Source organism: Emys orbicularis, chromosome 2 (assembly GCF_028017835.1).
Source record: "Emys orbicularis isolate rEmyOrb1 chromosome 2, rEmyOrb1.hap1, whole genome shotgun sequence".
Classification (NCBI taxonomy): Eukaryota; Metazoa; Chordata; order Testudines; family Emydidae; genus Emys; species Emys orbicularis.
Window position 1 is genome coordinate 217,436,134 of NC_088684.1, and position 19,002 is coordinate 217,455,135.

The 19,002-nt window shown below is 50.8% G+C and overlaps 1 protein-coding gene across 1 annotated transcript in view; it reads right to left on the bottom strand.

The window, feature by feature from the left end:
- Positions 1-19,002, bottom strand: part of LOC135873797 (collagen alpha-6(VI) chain-like) — a 111,592-nt gene that overhangs the window by 4,313 nt on the left and 88,277 nt on the right. The window contains exons 30-31 of the mRNA XM_065398414.1: positions 15,616-15,712; positions 1,332-2,003 (exon numbers count right to left, since the gene is read on the bottom strand). Coding sequence (XP_065254486.1) covers positions 1,332-2,003; positions 15,616-15,712 — 769 coding nt within the window. The remainder of the gene's footprint in view (positions 1-1,331; positions 2,004-15,615; positions 15,713-19,002) is intronic.

Below are 19,002 nucleotides of genomic sequence, written 5' to 3' on the forward strand. Positions count from 1 at the left end.
TGATTGTAGACCTAGCAGCTTCAAGCACCTCTGTAATTGTGTACAAATCAAAGAACTACTTGATGGCTGCCATTAATGCTTTCTATTATAACAACGCCACCCCCCCATCTCAGCTCTGCCCATCTTCCCAATACAGTTTTAAAATCCTGACGAGAGAGAGAGAGAGAAGTAAAATCAGAACAGCGGCATGGGGGCACATGCAGCCCCTGAGATGACAGCTCCTGGTATGAAGGAGGGGGATTGCAGGGAGTTTCTGAAATAGGAAATGGGATGGTGGCACATAGGGATTCTGTGTGGAGGGTGGAGGAATGCAAGAAGCTCCTGGTGTGGGTAATGTGCTTGGCCTACAGAAGTAACAAGTGTGCAACGCTCTAGCATGCTTAAGCTTTAAATGTAATGTTGGTACATTAAATTACAACATTTCTTATAGTTCACTGGTTCAATAAGAGAAGAGAACAGGCCTATTGGCAAACTCAGTTTAAATACCTTCTGTTTCTTTATGCATAGGCACCATTTTTTAGACATATTCACACCATAAGGCTATTACAAGCTATGATTAGTTTATAGTACATCTGTTCTCTCACCCTTGCAATTCAGCCCTTCTCAAAGGCTTACTTTTGCCTAGGGATCTAAAAATAATTCAAATGTGTCTATGTTAAGGTGAGGACTTCAGGATGATAGTCCAATTATGCTCTGTAGTCTCCTCCAGTATCATTCCATCAATGAGTCTGCAAGGGCTGCTGCGATGTGTAAGCAGCATAGATTGTACTAAATACATCCCCCATCTGCAGGTTCTTCTGATGTGTAGTCAAGTGATCCAAGAACACAACAACCTTTCTGACATTTCACTGTGTTGATCTACTACTAGGTCAGCATTTTTTCTGTTTATTGAATAAATGGAAGGCCCAGGGAACTGATAATAGGGTATCAAGCCCTCAGCCTAGGTCACTGGTCCAATCTGTGGCAGAAGCTAGAAGTGACCTAAAGTGTCATCTTAGGTGGTCTATGTGAAATAAGGTTGGTGGCCTTAGTTCAATTCCTAATAGAGAGATTTCCCATCATAAAACCTATTGACATCACCAGTGTTGATAGTCTTATTAGACAGCCCTAGGAACGAACAAGCATGGAACTGAACCACTCTTTCACCCCTTAAGTATTTAAGTTGATCCACTGAGGTACTTTGGAATGGGAAACTTGCATTGAAGTCTCCATGCTAAACACATTTGTGAATCTATGGAAGACTAATGTCCAAGGTTATCAACCTAACCTCTTTCATGAGTTGCTGGACATTCACTGAAGAACCATAAAACAGCATTAATATAATAACTTACGCCTGAGGAGATGCACAAATGGTTTCATAAACCTCACTACATATTCAAGTTCAGGCTTGTGAACTCTGCCCAGCTGAATCAAATGATGTTCCAGGGGAATACTAGCCAGCTCTTCCAATTCCATGTCGTTATATACATGTCCTAATGAAATTACAATCAGAGCATATCCTTGGCACTTGGCTCTCAGAGATGCCTCCTTTAATATGTCTTTGTCCCACTGACTTGTTTCTCCAGCAGATATAACAATGATAGCCTTGTGTTGTCTGGAGTGGGGTGCAGTTAAGAAAACATTATCAATTGTCCACTGTATGGCATGGCCAAGAGCAGCTGCTCCATTCAGCTGTCGAACAGATTCTTGGATATGTCTTTTCATTAACTGTCTCTTCTTGTAGGTGACAAAGTCAAACTCTTTCTTTACAGGGCTCCTCTCTAAGTGGGGTTTGAAACCTGGTGGAGCATGGCTCACCACAGCCACCCTATCACCTGTGGAAGAAGTCTCTGGCTCAGAGGAAATGTCAAAGTTATCAAGTACTCTGCTCAAGAAGTTTTTCACGTTCTCAAATTCGGCACCACTCATTTTGTGTGAGCTATCCAAAATGAAAGCAGCATCCACATATGCCGGTAGTGATCGGGATCTGCGGTGTTCACAAAACTCATCTGGTTTACATTTGTCTGCAAATTAACAGAAAGTTAGTTTGTACTTCTCTTTTTAAGAAACTGAAAGTGTGACAAGCGAAACGGCGTCTGAGGTCTCAGTTCCGGAGAGGATTAAAGAGCCTAAACTTAAAGTATTAACAACAATCTTCTACATCTGTGAAAGTTATGTATAATTAAAATCAGAAAGCTAAGGGACTGATCCTGTGAAATAATCCGCTCCTCCCAAGATTAGCCCTTATTACTAGGGCTGTTGATTAATCACAGTTAACGCACGCTATTAATCAGTTTTAATTGCACTGTTAAACAATAGAATATCAATTGAAATGTATTAAATATTGTGGATGTTTTTCTACATTTTCATATATATTGTATTGTGTTATAATTGAAATCAGTGTATATTATTTTTATTACAAATATTTGCACTGTAAAAATGATAAATGAAATAAATAGTATTTTTCAGTTTACCTCATTCAAGTACTGTAGTGCAATCTCTTTGTTATGAAAGTGCAACTTACAAATGTAGATTTTTTTTTGTTACATAACTGCACTCAAAAACAATGTAAAACTTCAGAGCCTACAAGTCCACTCAGTCCTACTTCTTGTTCAGCCAGTCGCTAAGACAAACAAGTTTGTTTACTTTTACGGGAGATAATGCTGCCTGCTTTTTATTTACAATGTCACCTGAAAATGAGAACAGGTGTTCACATGGCATTGTTGTAGCTGGCATTGCAAGGTATTTACATGCCAGATATCCTCAACATTCGTATGCACCTTCATGCTTTGGCCACCATTCCAGAGGACATGCTTCCATTCCGATGATGCTCGTTAAAAAACAACAACAACAATCTGTTAATTAAATTTGTGACCAGGGCCGACTCCAGGCACCAGCTTGCCAAGCAGGTGCTTGGGGCGGCCACTCCAGAGAGGGGTGGCAGGTCCAATTATTCGGCGGCAATTCGGCGGACGGTCCCTTACTCCCGCTCGGAGCGAAGGACCTTCCGCCAAATTGCCGCTGCAGATCGCCATAGCGGATTTTTGGTTTTTTTGGGCTGCTTGGGGCGGCCAAAACCCTGGAGCCGGCCCTGTTTGTGACTGAACTTCTTGGGGGGTGAGGGGAGAACTGTTTGTCTCCTGCTCTATTTTACCCGCATTCTGCCATATATTTCATGTTATAGCAGTCTCGGATGATGACCCAGCACATGTTGTTCATTTTAAGAACAGTTTCACTGCAGATTTCACAAAACGCAAAGAAGGTACCAATGTGAGATTTCTAAAGATAGCTACAGCACTCGACCCAAGGTTTAAGAATTGAAGTGGCTTCCAAAATCTGAGAGGGACAAGGCATGGCGCATGCTTTCAGATGCAACACCCCGATGCGGAAACTACAGAACCCGAACCACCAAAAAAGAAAATCAACCTTCTGCTGGTGGCATCTGACTCAGATAATGAAAATGAACATGCGTTGGTCCGCACTGCTTTGGATAATTATCGAGCAGAACCCATCATCAGCATGGACGTATGTCCTCTGGAATGGTGTTTGAAGCATGAAGGGACATATGAATCGTTAGTGCATCTGGCACGTAAATATCTTGCAACACCAGCTACAACAGTGCCATGCGAACGCCTGTTCTCACTTTCAGGTGACATTGTAAACAAGAAGCGGGCAGCATTATCTCCTGCAAATGTAAACAAACTTGTTTGTCTGAGCGATTGGCTGAACAAGAAGTAGGTGTGAGGGTTTACGCCCCTGTTTGCAGGGCAGCACGGCCTAGTGGCCAGAGTCCACATAACCACCCCTGGTTGCAGGGCAGCATGGCCTAGTGGCCAGAGTCCATAGGATAAACCCTTGTCACAGGGCAGCACGGCCTAGTGGCCAGAGTCCATAGAATTGCCCCAGGTTGCAGGGCAGCCCGGCCTAGTGGCCAGAGTCCACGGAACAAGCCCTCGTTACAGGGCCGTAGGACCTTACTACTGGCTCAGCGGGGAGTCCTACCAAAACACATTGAGGCTTACCGGGGGCAAGGTACCAGTCCGTCACCTCCCCCGGGTCGCTTCCTACTGGCTTAGGAGTTGGGGTCTCCCATGGATCCCAGGGTTCTCCGCGGGTCTCCGGGTCCGTCGCCTCCCCTGGTTCCTCCCGCAGTAGGGGTTCGTGCCGGTCTGTAGAAGCCTCTGTTCCCGGCAGCTTCAAGAGCGTCGGCTGGTCCTCTGCAGGAGCTTCCCAGTTAGGTCCTTCCCCTGCGGCCACCAGCCTAGACTGAGCTGAATTCCCTCCCTTTATACTCCCTGAGCACTTGGAGCATGCCCAGTACGAACGGGGCGGGACTTCCTCCGTCAGAGCTACTGGCCTGATGTCGCTGGGGCTAGTGCGGGGCGGGGATGCCCCGTCACACACCTTCCCCCTTAAGAGGGATCCCTTGGATTGGTCCGCCCCCTCCTCCCCGTCTGGAAAAGAAGTCCGCGTTAGCGTGTGCTTTACCCGGGCGATGAAATACGCGGAAGTCGTAGGGTTGAAGTGAGAGGTACCAATGTAGTATCCGGGGGTTCGCGTCCTTCATACTATTTATCCATCATAAGGGGGCGTGGTCTGCGATCAGCCTGAAGTTATTCCCCAGCAGATAATAACGTAGGGCATCGATGGCCCATCTCACCGCCAGGGCCTCTTTCTCTATTGTGGAGTACCGTTGCTCCCGGGGGAACAGCTTACGGCTTAAATACAGTGTCGGGTGTTCTTCCCCGTCCAATTCCTGGGAGAGTACGGCCCCCAGGCCTACTTCCGAGGCATCTGTCTGAAGTATAAATTCTTTCGAAAAGTATGGGTGTCGCAGGACCGGCTCATGCGTGAGTCGTTCTTTCAGAGCTTCGAAGGCTTCGTTGCACTCTTCCAACCACTGCACTTGTCGAGGCTGCGAGTTCTTTGTCAGGTCCGACAGAGGGGCGGCTATAGATGCAAAGTCTGGCACGAAGCGGTGGTAATATCCAGCTAGGCCCAAAAACTGGCATACTTGCTTCTCCGTCTTGGGGACGGGTACGTCTCTAAGGGCTTGCACTTTGTTGATTAGGGGCGTCACTTCCCCCCTCCGTATATCCAAGGTAGGTTACCTCCTCTTTCCCGAGGTGGCACTTCGCCGGGTTGGCTGTAAGGCTGGCTGATCTAAGGGCCTGCAACACCCCAGCCAGATGGCATAGGTGGTCCTCCCAGTTGTCGCTATAGACTACGATGGCGTCTATATACACCGCCGCATACTGGTCGTGGGGTTGTAAGACCTTATTCATCAACCGCTGGAATGTAGCCGTGGCTCCGTGTAGCCCGAATGGCATCATTATAAATTGGAAGAGGCCGAACGGTGTTGAGAAGACAGTCTTCTCCCGGGAGTTTGGTGTGAGGGGGATCTGCCAGTATCCCTTGGTTAGGTCTAAGGTTGACAAGTACCTCGCTCCCCCGAGCCACTCCAACAATTCGTCCACCTGCGGCATCGGGTATGCGTCGAAGCGGGAGATGGCATTGACCTTTCGAAAGTCTATGCAAAAACAGGTAGTCCCGTCAGGCTTTGGGACTAAGACGATGGGGCTGCACCACTCGCTCTTTGATTCCTCCACGACCCCCATCTCCAGCATTGTCTCCAGCTCCTTTCGGACTGTGTCCCACATTTTCTGAGGTAATGGCCGGTGGTGGTCTCTTACCTTCTGACAAGGAGTGGTTGCGATATGATGACTTGTCAGGACAGTTCGTCCTGGGCGGGCGGATAAGACGTTGGGAAACTCCCCTATCAATTGCTGTATTTGCTCTCGCTGTACGGGGGCAAGGCCCGCCCCTAACGTCACCGGCCTCGGGTCCGGGGGGGTCCCCTACTAGGGGTCCGAGTTCAGATTCCAGGGTGGACGGGCCGACGAGCAGGGCTTCCAGCCCTTCAGAAGATTTACATGGTATATGCGCATCTCCCTTCGTCGCCCCGGTAGCCGGACCTCGTAGTCTATTGGTCCAATCCTCCAGATTACCTCGTAGGGTCCCTGCCATTTGGCTAGGAGTTTCGATTCGGCAGATGGCCACAAAAGCAACACCCGATCCCCGGGGCCGAAACTCCGTCCCCTAGTTCCTCGGTTATAGAGGCATTCTTGGTTCGCTTGTGCCTGTATCAAGTTTTCCCGGGCAAAAGCACCTAGCGTTTGTAGCCGTTCTCGCAGTTGCAACACGTATTGGGTAGTCCCGAGGACTCGGGTCTCCTGGGCTTCCCACTCCTCCTTCAGGAGGTCCAGGATCCCCCGGGGCTGCCTGCTGTACAGGAGTTCAAAGGGTGAAAACCCCGTCGATGCCTGGGGTACCTCCCTGATGGCGAACAGCAGGGCTGGCAACCGGGTGTCCCAATGTGTAGGGTCCTCCTCCACGAACTTCCTTAAAATGGATTTGAGTGTACCATTGAAAAGTTCCACCAGGCCGTCGGTCTGGGGATGATAGACTGATGTCCGGAGGGTTCGTATATGGAGGAGGCGGCACAATTCCGCTATCAGTTTAGAGGACACGTTCGTGCCCTGGTCCGTTAGGATTTCCGCCAGTATCCCGACTCTAGCAAAAATCTTCACTAGTTCGGTAGCGATTGCCGGCGCTGTGGCTGTCCGAGAGGGTACGGCTTCAGGGTAACGTGTCGCGTAGTCCACTACCACTAGGATGAAGCGGTTTCCTGTCTTACTTCTTTCAAGGGGTCCGACCAGGTCCATCCCAATCCTTTCAAAGGGTATGCCGACGACTGGCATAGAGATCAGGGGTACCCGGGACACACCTTTTGGTCCCGCCAGTTGGCATTCCGGGCCAGACGCGCAGTAGTCCTGGACCTCCCGGTGTATGCCAGGCCAGAAGAACTGACGAGCTATCCTCTGGAGGGTCTTCTCCCGCCCCAGGTGCCCAGCCCAGGAGTTAGTGTGGGCTAGTCGGAGGAGGCTTTGTCGCAGCCTCCGAGGGACCAATAGCTGACGGAATGTCTCCTGGGCCTGCGGTTCCTGCACTACCCGATACAGGCGATCTTGCCATATCTCAAAGCGTGGACCCTGTGGGGGCCCAGGGGTCGAGCCTTCGTCGGGACCCAGGCTGGTGGCCTGTTCCCAGGCCCTACGTAGGGTCAGGTCCTCTCTCTGTTCTTGTACAAAGTCTACATCCCGTTCCAGTTCCATCTGAGCATCCTCGACTGACCAGGGCCTTACAGGGGGGTTGTTCGCAGGGGTCTCTCCCGGTGCCGATGTCCCTTCTCCGGGGTCATCCCATGGCGTGCGTCCGAGCAGCCCCACTCGCGGGGGCCTCAACCCATCAGTTTGTGGGTGGGGCGGTTGGTACCTCCGGAGAATCTCCCCGAAGCCCAGCCAGTCTCGTCCCAATACTACCGGGTAGGCCAATCTGGGGGCTACGCCCACACGAAGGCCCCCCTCCCGGCGGCAGACCTCTATCTTCGCCCAGGCTGAAGGGTAAGGGTGGATGTCCCTATGTACACATTGTAGGTGGATCTGTGTGTCAGAGAGTTTGAGGTTTGGGATCAGCCCCCCCCGTATGAGGGTCTGGCTGCACCCTGAGTCCACGAGGGCATTTGTGAGGATCCCCTCGACCCGTCGGGGACCACGAGCTTTCCCAGTCCTCTCTTACAGGCCCTTCTTCCGGCGACCCAGGCTTGTCCATAATTGCAGTCCATAAACGGGCAATCCTGCCGAAAATGCCCCTCTTGTCCGCACTCCCAGCACCCCTCTTGGGCTGCGGCGGGTCCCGGGCCTCCACCCGGTGGGCTTCCTCTCTCTCGTGGGAGCGGGTCCCTGTGGGTCGGTACCCGGGCTGCCCTGTGTCTGGGCTCTGGACTGGGGAGCTTCGGGATCATGGGGCGAGCGCTGGACGGTGGCTCCCAAGCCCCCGATCCCTGGGGATTTCCTTTGCCCAACCCGCCCCTTTGTCCGGAGCTTCCTGTTGCCTGGGGTGTCGCCTCGGTCCCCTCGGCAGACAAGTAGTCTTCCATCAAGGTCACTGCCGCTGAGAGGGTTGCCGGTCGATGTCGGCGTACCCAGGCCCTTCCTCCCGGGGGCAGGATCTGGGTGAACTGCTCCAGCGCCACCATCTCCACTACCTGGGGTCCGGTTAAGCCTTCTGGGTTCAACCACCTCCAACAATGGTCCCGTATCCGTTGGGCCACAGCTTGGGGCCAGGCCCCAGGAGGGTACTGTTCTTTGCGGAGACGTTGGCGATAGGTCTCCGGGCTAATGCCGGTGTGGTCCAATATGGCCGCCTTCACCCGGGGGCATTCCAGGGCCTCCCGAGGCTACGGTAGGCGGCCTGGACCTGTCCCGTCAGATAGGGGGCTAGTAAGGTGGCCCAGTGCTCGGGGGGCCACCTGGCGGTGGTCGCCACCCATTCGAAGGTCACCAGAAACGCCTCCAGGTCGTCCTCTGGCCCCATCTTAGTGAGGCATACCGACAACTCCCCTACATTCTCCCTAGGTCTGGCCCCAGCAGGTACGGAGGCTATTACACTCCTGCCGGGTGTAATAGCGTGGCCATCTGCTGCACCAGGTGTTCTTGTTGCGCCTGCTGTTGGATCGCCAAGTCCCGGAGGAGCTGCTGCTGATGCTCTTGATGCGGAGATATCAGCAGCTGCTGCTGGCTGGCCATCTGCTGCATCATCTGCACCTGTTGCTGCTGCTGTTGGGCTGCCTGCTCTTGCTGCCGTTCCAGCATCCACTTTAGGAGCTTCTCCGTCTCCATCTTGGGGTTTAATGGGGTTCCCACGGTTAAACCCTGTTCCCACGGTCCTTTTAGCAGGCCCGGATCGTTGCCCACATTCTCCACCACGTGTGAGGGTTTACGCCCCTTGTTACAGGGTAGCACGGCCTAGCAGCCAGAGTCCATATAACCGCCCCTGGTTGCAGGGCAGCACGGCCTAGTGGCCAGAGTCCATATAACCGCCCCTGGTTGCAGGGCAGCCCGGCCTAGTGGCCAGAGTCCATGGAACAAGCTCTCGTTACAGGGCTGTAGGACCTTACTACTGGCTCAGCAGGGGGGTCCTACCGAAACACGCTGAGGCTTACTGGGGTCAAGGTACCAGTCCGTCACTTCCCCCGGGTCGCTTCCTACCGGCTTGGGAGTTGGGGTCTCCCACGGATCCCAGGGTTCTCCGCAGGTCTCCGGGTCCGTTGCCTCCCCTGGTTCCTCCTGCAGTAGGGGTTCGTGCCGGTCTGTAGAAGCTTCTGTTCCCGGCAGCTTCAAGAGCATCGGCTGGTTCTCTGCAGGAGCTTCCCAGTTAGGTCCTTCCCCTGTGGCCGCCAGCCCAGACTGAGCTGAATTCCCTCCCTTTATACTCCCTGAGCACTTGGAGCATGCCCAATACGAACGGGGCGGGACTTCCTCCGTCAGAGCTACTGGCCTGATGTCGCTGGGGCTAGTGCGGGGCGGGGCTGTCCTGTCACAGTAGGAGTGAGTGGACTTGCAGGCTCTAAAATTTTACATTGTTTTATTTTTGAATGCATTAATTTTTTTACATAATTCTACATTTGTAAGTTCAACTTTCATGATAAAAAGAGATTGCACTACAGTACTTGTGAATTGAAAAATACTATTTCTTTTGGGGGTTTTTACAGTGCAAATACTTGTAATCAAAAATAAATATAAAGTTAGCTTTCTATTCTGTGTTGTAATTGAAACCAATATATTTGAAAAATGTAGAAAACATCCAAAAATATGTAATTAAATGGTATTCTATTATTGTTCAACAGTGTGATTAGTCGCAAATAATTTTTTTAATCGCTTGACACCCCTAATTATTACATTAAAATTCCCCCCTATTCACTTGTTCTAGGACATTTGTGTCATTATTTACTTTGATGCAAATTTAGAGCCAGAAGCAACTTTGTAATACATATAAATATCCCTAAAACACAATACTCTAAAAATAACTTTTATCACAGCACTGAGAAATATGTAAGGAACTGTTCAGATGTTACAATGACCAAATATACATTGGAATTCTACTAGCAATTATCACTGAATTCTTTTTTGGGAAAACATGTACATTTAATGGCATTGAATGAGAAATAACTAAAAGGAGAAATGTCTTTCTTGAAAGAATACCACTCTGCGTGTTCCGATCAGCACTCTGGGTGCAAGGTTCTATTTAGAGTTCCACATTTCAATCATGCTGGATGCTGCACACCACCCCTAAAGGCTTAAAGGTGCTCAGTACCTTCCAGAATTATATACCAAATTCCAAACCACCAAGAAACCTGTCTTCTTTCCAATGGAATAATAAGTCATCCCACTGACAAGACATGCACATTGAAAACGGCTGTAACACACCTCCTACAATGTCTTTATTCATTATGGAAAAGTATTATAAAATACCACATTGTGTGTGAAGGCAGGTGTGTTGCTTGAGTCACACTGAGTTGTGAGTGTCTGCTCTGCTGATATTTCATGCATTTTACATTTCCCAAGGACTATTCTAGGACCAGATTGTCCTTAGCCCTAATGTCAATACATAGATTGTGGAAGGCACAGGGAACATCCTATGCAAGGGCCAGGGCCAATCATGATCGCTGCATTCAGGGAATGCTCTCTCCATGCTTCCCCAAAGTAGCAAATCAGCCCAAAAGTGGTGGAGAGGGGTAAGGAGGAGTCAGGGCCATGGCCCCACTTCCTATCCATGCCTGATTGGGCAGGCTGCCTGATTCCAAGGGATGGTACAATTTGCACACTTGCCCTTCTGCCTGGGGAGCTCTGTCTATCAAGGGCATTAGTGGCCTCCAGCAATGCAGTACTCTAGCTCCTGAGGTCAAAACCACCACTGAGCTCCCTCTGGGAGGATATGCATTGCCCCCTGTGAGGATCCAAGCACATGGCAACTTTATCAGAAGTTTAGCAAATGCTGCAACCTTCCTTAGTTGCTCACGCACTCATATTAAGGGTAAATTTTAAAAGTGCCGCTCAGTCTTTTAGTGTAGCTCACAGGTTTTTCAATTCAATGCAGGCCCCCTCCCTTGAAGTTCTCTGGAGACTACTTTGGAACCTCCTAGAGGAAGTTGCACTACACAGTATGGTGTCAAGTATCAGAGGGGTAGCCGTGTTAGTCTGGATCTGTAAAAAGCAACAGAGAGTCCTGTGGCACCTTTAAGACTAACAGATATATTGGAGCATAAGCTTTCGTGGGTGAATGTCCACTTCTTCAGGGGCTTCTTCATTCACCCACGAAAGCTTATACTCCAATACATCTGTTAGTCTTAAAGGTGCCACAGGACCCTCTGTTGCTTTTTACACAGTATGGAGCACTGGAAGAGCTGCCCAGCCTGGATGTGTCCTCTGGAAGCTGGAAACATTGCTTGTTTCAATTAAATTAACGGACCCGAGTTGACAGGAAAATTAATTGAACTAAATTTTATTTTTATTTACCAAACTAGACATTGACCCTGAATCCCAAATAGCAAAAGAGCCTCTTACATGGACAGAAATATTCACTAGGTTATTAAACCGCAAAATTACTTTCAGGTTAGCAATATAACAGATGAAGCATTTGATGGATTTAAACATTTTTATTAGGGCTGTCAAGTGATTAAAAAAGTTAATCATGTGATTAATCGCTCTGTTAATAATAGAATACAATTTATTTAAATATTTTTGGATGTTTTCTACATTTTCAAATATATTGATTTCAATTACAACACAGAATGCAAAGTGTACAGTGCTTACTTTATATTTATTTTTGATTAAAAATATTTGCAGTGTAAAAAAAAGTATTTTTCAATTCATCTAATACTAGTACTGTATTGCTTTATCATGAAAGTTGAACTTACAAATGTAGAACTGTGTACAAAAAATAACTGCACTCAAAAACAAAACAATGTAAAACTTTAGAGCCTACAAGTCCACTCAGTCCTACTCCTTCAGTCAATCAAGTTTGTTTACATTTGCAGGAGATAATCATAGAATCATAGAACTGGAAGGGACGTCAAGAGGTCGTCTAGTTCAGTCCCCTACACTCAAGGTAGGACCACGTATCTAGAACAGGCCTGCACAACATGCGGCCCACGTGGGCTCACTGTGCAGCCCGCGGGCAAGTGGTTGGGGGCGTCCGGGATTTTTCCTCCCTCCCGTCCCTTCCCCTTACGCAGAGTGCGGCGCAGCTGATTGGGCGCCTGGGCTTGATTTAGCTGCTCCCATTGGCCTCCAGCAGGCAGAGTCCCTCCCCCGCTCCCCCGTCTCAGCGTTGCGTCGCAGCACTCTGCGGGGGAGGGGCTGTGTGCTCCGCAGCTTGTTTGGTTTGACTCCACGTGGAGCGGCATGGTGGTAAGGGGAGTCCTGGGGGGCAGTCAGGGAGCAGGAGGAGGGTTGGATGGGTCAGGAGTTCTGGGGGGGCTGTCGGGGCGGGGGGAGGGTTGGATGGGGCGGGAGTTCTGGGGGGGCGTGTGTGGAGAGGGTTTGGAGCAGTCAGAGGACAGGGAGCAGGGGGAGGGTTGGGAGTTCTGGGCGGGGTCTGTCAGGGGGTGGGGAGTGGTTGGATGGGGCATGGGAGTCCCGGGGCTCTGTCTGGGGGCGGGGGTGTGGAAAAGGGTTGGGGCAGTCAGGGGACAGGTAGGGGGTAGGATCCTAGGGGGGCAGTTAGGGTGGGGGGGGTCTCAGGAGGGGGCAGTCAGGGGACAAGGAGCGGGGGGGGGGTTGAGGGTTCTGAGGGGGGTGGGATGTGGGAGGGAGCGGATGGGGGCGGGGCTCGGGTGGGGCTCTCCCCCCGTCCTCTTTTTTGATTGTTGAAATATGGTAACCCTAAAAAAAGCGGTGCCCTGGCTCGGCAGGGAGGAGCTGCCTTCCGGAGGCACCGGAGAGCCAGAGCGTCAGCTTGCAGGGGTGGTGAGCCCAGCCATGGAGGAGCCGGCGTGGCACAGGGGGTCAGCAGCCCTGCAAAGGCGGCGGCACCGCTATCGGGGAGCAGCCATGCTCCCCGCCCTTCCTGCCCAAGCTGTGGCCTGGCGCCCCCCCCCCGGGGGGTCCTGCAGGCTGCAGCAGATGCATGCGGTCGGCAGCCCCCGTGCGCCCCCCAGCTCCCCCCTCGCCATGCTCGGACTTTGTGGCTCCTGGGCATGTGAGCTGCCGGGGCGCGGGGCCCTGAGCCTGTTCCGGGAGGGGCAGCAGCAGTGGTGGCTCACACTCCCGGGAGCTGCAGAGCCCAAGCGCGGCGAGGGATAGCTCAGTGGTTTGGGCATTGGCCTACTAAACCCAGGGTTGTGAGTTCAATCCTTGAGGGGGGCATTTAGAGATTTGGGGATTTAGTTGGGGATGGGCCCTGCTTTGAGCAGGGGGTTGGACTAGATGACCTCCTGAGGTCCCTTCCAACCCTGATATTCTATGACTCTATGAGGGGGCAGCCGGGGGAGGCGCATGGGGGGCCGATGCCTGCATGCATCCGCTGCAGCTTGCAGGAACCCCCGGGGGAGGGTGCCGGGCTGCAGCCTGGGCAGGAGGGGTGGGGGGCGTGGTTGCTCCCTGCTAGCTGTGCCGCCGCCTTTGCAGGGCTGCTGCTCCCCTGCACCATGCCAGCTCCTCCATGGCTGGGGCTTGCTGCCGCTGCAAGCGAGACGCTCTGGCTCTCTGGTGCCTCCGGAAGGCAGCTCCTCCCTGCCGAGCTGCTGCAGCGGCCCAAGCCCGGCAAAGCCAGTGAGTGGACTTGGGGAGGGGGCCGCCGGAATGGGGTAGGGAGGGCTCGCGGGAGGGGGGCTGTGCACCCTCCAGGGGAGTTCAGGAGGCGGGGAGGGGAGAACCTGGTCTGGGGAGCAGCCCCTGGGCAGGCTGGCCCCTGGGGTCTGTAAAGACTCGTTGGGATTTGCCCCTCAATGAACCGATGTGCAGGGGGGAGGGGTGTTGTGTTTCAAGGGGATTGGGGGGGTGTTTCGGCGGCACTGGCGGGGGGGGGGGTTCGGCCCTCAGCTGTTTTCTTTGGAGCAATATGGCCATCGCCGCTTTATGAAGGCCTAGACCATCCCTGACAGGTGTTTGTCCAACCTGCTCTTAAAAATCCCCAATGATGGAGATTCCACAACCTCCCTAGGCAATTTATTCCAGTGCTTCATCATTCTGACAGGAAGTTTTTCCTAATGTCCAACCTAAACCGCTTGTTTACAATATCACCTGAAAGTGAGAATAGGCATTCTCATGGCACTGTTGTAGCCGGTGTCGCAAGATATTTACGTGCCAGATGTGGTAAAGATTCATACGTCCCTACATGCATCTCCCAGCATTCCAGAATACATGCTTCCATGCTAATGAACGGTTCTGCTCAATAACAATCCAAAGCAGTGCGGACTGACATGCATTCATTTTCATTATCTGAGTCAGATGCCAACAATAGAAGGTTGATTTTCTTTTTTGATGGTTCAGGTTCTGTAGTTTCCGCAGCAGAGTGTTGCTCTTTTAAGACACCTGAAAACATGCTCCACAACTTGTTCCTCTCAGATTCTGGAAGGTACTTCAGATTCTTAAACCTTGGGTCAAGTGCTGTAGCCATCTTTAGAAATCTCACATAGGTACCTTCTTTGCATTTTGTCAAATTTTCAGTAAAAGTGTTCTTAAATCGAACAACATGTGCTGGGTCATCATCCAAGACTGCTATAACATGAAATATATGGCAGAGTGCAGGTAAAACAGAAGAGGAGACATACAATTCTCCCCCAAGAAGTTCAGTCACAAATTTAATTAATGCATATTTTTTTTTAAAACGAGTGTCATCGGAATGGAAGCATGTCCTCTGGAATGGTGGCCAAAGCATGAAGGTGCATACGAATGTTGAGCATATCTGGCATGTAAATACCTTGCAATGCCAGCTACAACAGTGCCATGTGAACACCTGTTCTCATTTTCAGGTGACATTGTAAATAAAAAGCAGGCAGCATTATCTCCCGTAAAAGTAAACAAACTTGTTTGTCTTAGCGATTGGCTGAACAAGAAGTAGGACTGAGTGGACTTGTAGGCTCTAAAGTTTTACATTGTTTCGTTTTTGACTGCAGTTATGTAACAACAACAAAAAAAATCTATATTTGTAAGTTGCACTTTTGCGATAGAGATTGCACTATAGGACTTGTATGAGGTGAATTGAAAAATACAATTTCTTTTGTTTATCATTTTTACAGTGCAAATATTTGTAATAATAATATAAAGTGAGCACTATACACTGTCTTCTGTGTTGTAAATTGAAATCAAATATTTGAAAATGTAGAAAAACATCCAAAATATTTAATAAATTTCAATTGGTATTGTATTGTTTAACAGTGCGATTAAAACTGTGATTGTGATTAATTTTTTTGAGTTAATTGCGTGAGTTAACTGCGATTAATCGACAGCCCTAATTTTTATGCATTCGAGTACATTTCCTCCTAAGAAAAACTTGGCAGTACAGATAGTGGAGATAAGCAGTTGATTGTAAATAATGATCAACATGCTACTCATTGGAAAGTTCCCTCCTTTTAGGGATTAACTTGTGAAGAAGAAATAAAGCCAGAAAATTCAGCTGTGGTTATTTGAAACACCAATGTCTTTGTCTAAATGCTTTTGACAGTCTCTCTCACGCTTTTTGCCAGACAGCACTAAATAATAGTGTTTTTTCTCTAATACATATGGATCTTACCATAACAAAGAGTGCAGCGCCGAAATGTTTCCAAGAATGGCTCATAGTCATCCTCTTGATTAATATTTATTACCTGGAAAAATCCAGTATCGTCCATCTAGACAGAACAATAATAAAAGGATTTAGTGCAGAAGGCAAGAGTTGGAGTTTTACCTTAAAACAGTTTCTTTGAATACTGTACAATTGTGTTCACGTCAGGCATTCATAGAGAATTACATTCATTCCTAAGTGTCAGACATTCAACCCCTAAGCCACCCACAACCAACAGCAATTTTGTATATTCTCCAGCGTGACAAACTTCAGTGACCCTGAAAACCTCTAGAGAAACCTCCAGTTTCCCAACTACCCTTCAGTGATGAACTTGGGTTCCGGCTGTCTTTGCGCTGGGCTCTGACTTGGCACCTCCACACTGAAGTTTTGCCCTCTATTAGGGGCTGGGGTGTTCCAAATCTCAGAGTCAGCCAGCTTGTGTGATCTGGAGCATTTCATTTGACACACAGTTAATTCAGTAGACAACTGGTGTGACTTTAGATGTGTGTCCAAAAACAAGGCACTGCATACTCTAGTTTTTCAAGCAGAAGTACGGATTGAGAATAATTCTCAAAACAAAAATGCTACATTGCGTGTTTCCAAACACTAGCTACTCCTTACACAGTGACGGGCCCTGTCCTTCAGTGTCTCCTTGAACAGACTTCCCATTGACTTCAATGGAGGGGTTCAAGGACTGCATGCTGAAACTGGGCATCAGTGACACCAGGCATCTTATTCTATTCTGAAATGGTTCTCTTTCCACTGATGTAATGTAACACAAGCTAGGAGTTATTATGTAAAGGGAGAGGGGAAAAGGGGCAGAGCTGGGGAATCCTGTGGCGCTAAGGGAGAGCTCATGCAGAAGCCCCTATGAAGAAGGGGAAAAACCTGGCTGGTTGGGAGCAGCTGAGCCCAAAGCAAGAAGGGTTGATGCTGGAGGGTGGATCCCAGGGGTAGAGGTCACAGGCAGAGAGGCCTGTGTGAGGAGAACACTAGGGGAAGTCCCCTTGCAGCAAGCCTGAGTGGAGGGCTGCAGGAAGCAGAGCCCAAAACAAGGGGGTTGTCCTGGAGGGATGTTCCCTGAGCAAGGGTAGGACTCTCAGGGAGGAAAGCCTGGCTCAATGGAACACTGTTGAGAGTTCTGACCCAGGAGACCTGCCTTGGGGCTATGGAAGAAGAGTTGTGGGTCTTGGAACACTCAGGTAGATGCCTTGGAGAGTGGGGCCCTGGAACAGGGGCTAAAGGAACTGGGACAGAGTGGTTAGTGACTCTCGGCTGGGTGACTGGGGAATGGTGACCTTTGCACGGGATTGACGAGCTGCTGCGTTGTAACCTTGTTTAACTTTGGGGGTTTGAGAAGAACTGTTTTACTATGAGGGATCTGTGGACTGTGACCCTTTTATTAATATAAAGGGTTTGAATTTGCTGCTGAGAGAGACAATGTTCCTATACACAAATGGATTCCAAGGGGAAACTGAGGTAGGTGCAGCACCCTGCTGCAGAAGGGCTCCCTGAGTGGGGGCCGTCCTACTCCACATCCCTTTGTTAAACTGATTTCTCTTAATAGTGTCTTCAACTATATCTTTATTTAGCTTCTAGTCTTTCTCCTTGAAAGAGATTACAGGGTTTCCAAGAAAATCCATGACACGCTGTATTGTAAAGTAATTTTTACAATATTATCAAAAACACAAAATGTTGAAGCTGTAAAATTCCAACTGATTTTTCTCCTTTCCAGCAAAAAATGCTGCAAAAGAACAATCTCTTCGGAGAACGTACTGCAGCACAACTATGCACAGAACACACTTTTAGACACTGAGTAATGAGTGCTGTAAGGGCTCGAGTCCTGCTCATCTTGCTCATGTGATCAGCATTTGGCCCAAGACAGTGTTATCTAGGGTGACCAGACGTCCCGATTTTATCAGGACTGTGCCGAAATTTGCTTGTTTGTCCTGCGTTCCGACCAATGTTAGGTCGGGACACTAGACAAACAAGCAAGGCTCCCGCGCACAGGCGGAGCCCGGAAGGGCTCGCGCCCCCCCCCCCGCCCTGACTCCGCCCCGACTCCGCCCCCTCCCCCCCATTGGATCCCTCCCCAAATCCCCGCCCCCATCCCCGCCCTCTCACTGCCCCATTGGTTCCCTCCCCAAATCCCCGCCTCTTCCCAAGCACGCCATGCCCGGGAGAGACAGGGGAGCGCGGGGCCGGGGTGAGTGTGAGTCCGGCCTGGCCCCGAGCAGGCAGGACTCGGGCGCCATACCTCGAGGGAGAGTAGGGGGGCGGCCCGCGGGGCCAGGCGGTGGCTGTTCTCCCCACCTAGGCAGCGGGACTTGGGAGCAGCTGCTGCTGCAGCTCCCACTGCCGCAGTGGGAGGAAGCGGCCAAGCACATGGCGCTCGGCGGCTGCGGCTATGGCGCCCGGTCCCGAACCCCCCGAGCCCGGGCCTGCTGCGGGGACCCAGCAGCGCGCACGCTGCGTCCTGCCCCTGGCCAGTCGCGTCTGGGCTGCTGCCCAGCTGGTGCTATCCCACGGGCGGCCCCGGGGCGGAGGCATCGGCAGCCCAGTTCGTTCCCCTGTGGGTCCCTAGCGGGATGGGGGGGGCTGGGGCCTGCTGCCCCCACTCCGGGGCCGCCCGCGAGATTGCACCAGCTGGGCAGCAGCCCAGACGCGACTGGCCAGGGGCCGGGCTCGGGGGGTTCGCGGGCGCCAGAGCTGCAGCCACCAAGCACCACGTTATTGGCCAGCGGCCGCTTCCTCCCCCCGCTGCAGTGGAAGCTGCAGCAGCGGCTGATCCCGAGTCCCGCTGCCCAGGTAGGGAGAACAGCCGCCGCCTGGCCCCGCGGGCCACCCCCCTACTCTCCCTCCAGGTACGGCGCCCGAGTCCTGCCTGCTCGGGGCCAGGCCGGACTCACACTCACCCCAGCCCCACGCTCCCGGGCCTCCCTCCAGCGCTTGCGGAGGGAGGAGGAATGGGGGGGGGGTTGTTGTTGGTTTTTTTTTGCTCTGCCGCCGTTTCCCCCCCCCCCCTGCCCCCCCGCCCCCGCGTCCCGATATTTGACCTGGGTGATCTCGTCACCCTAGTGTTATCCTATAATCATACTGTGGTAACTGGAAATGTCATCACAGAACAAGTTAGCTGAACAGAAACTGTATGTAACATTAGATGCGCCAAACTGTGTTAGAGAAACATTAAAGTTGCACTGATTGTTAAAATAAGAAAAAAAAAAAAAAAAAATAGAAATCCAAACATATTGTTCCTACAGCTATGCAAACTTAGCCACATTGCACAGATCTGCTCTTTGATTTGTTGCTGTTGCTAAATCCAGAGCGGAAATTGCTCTGCTACCCTAAAACAATGAC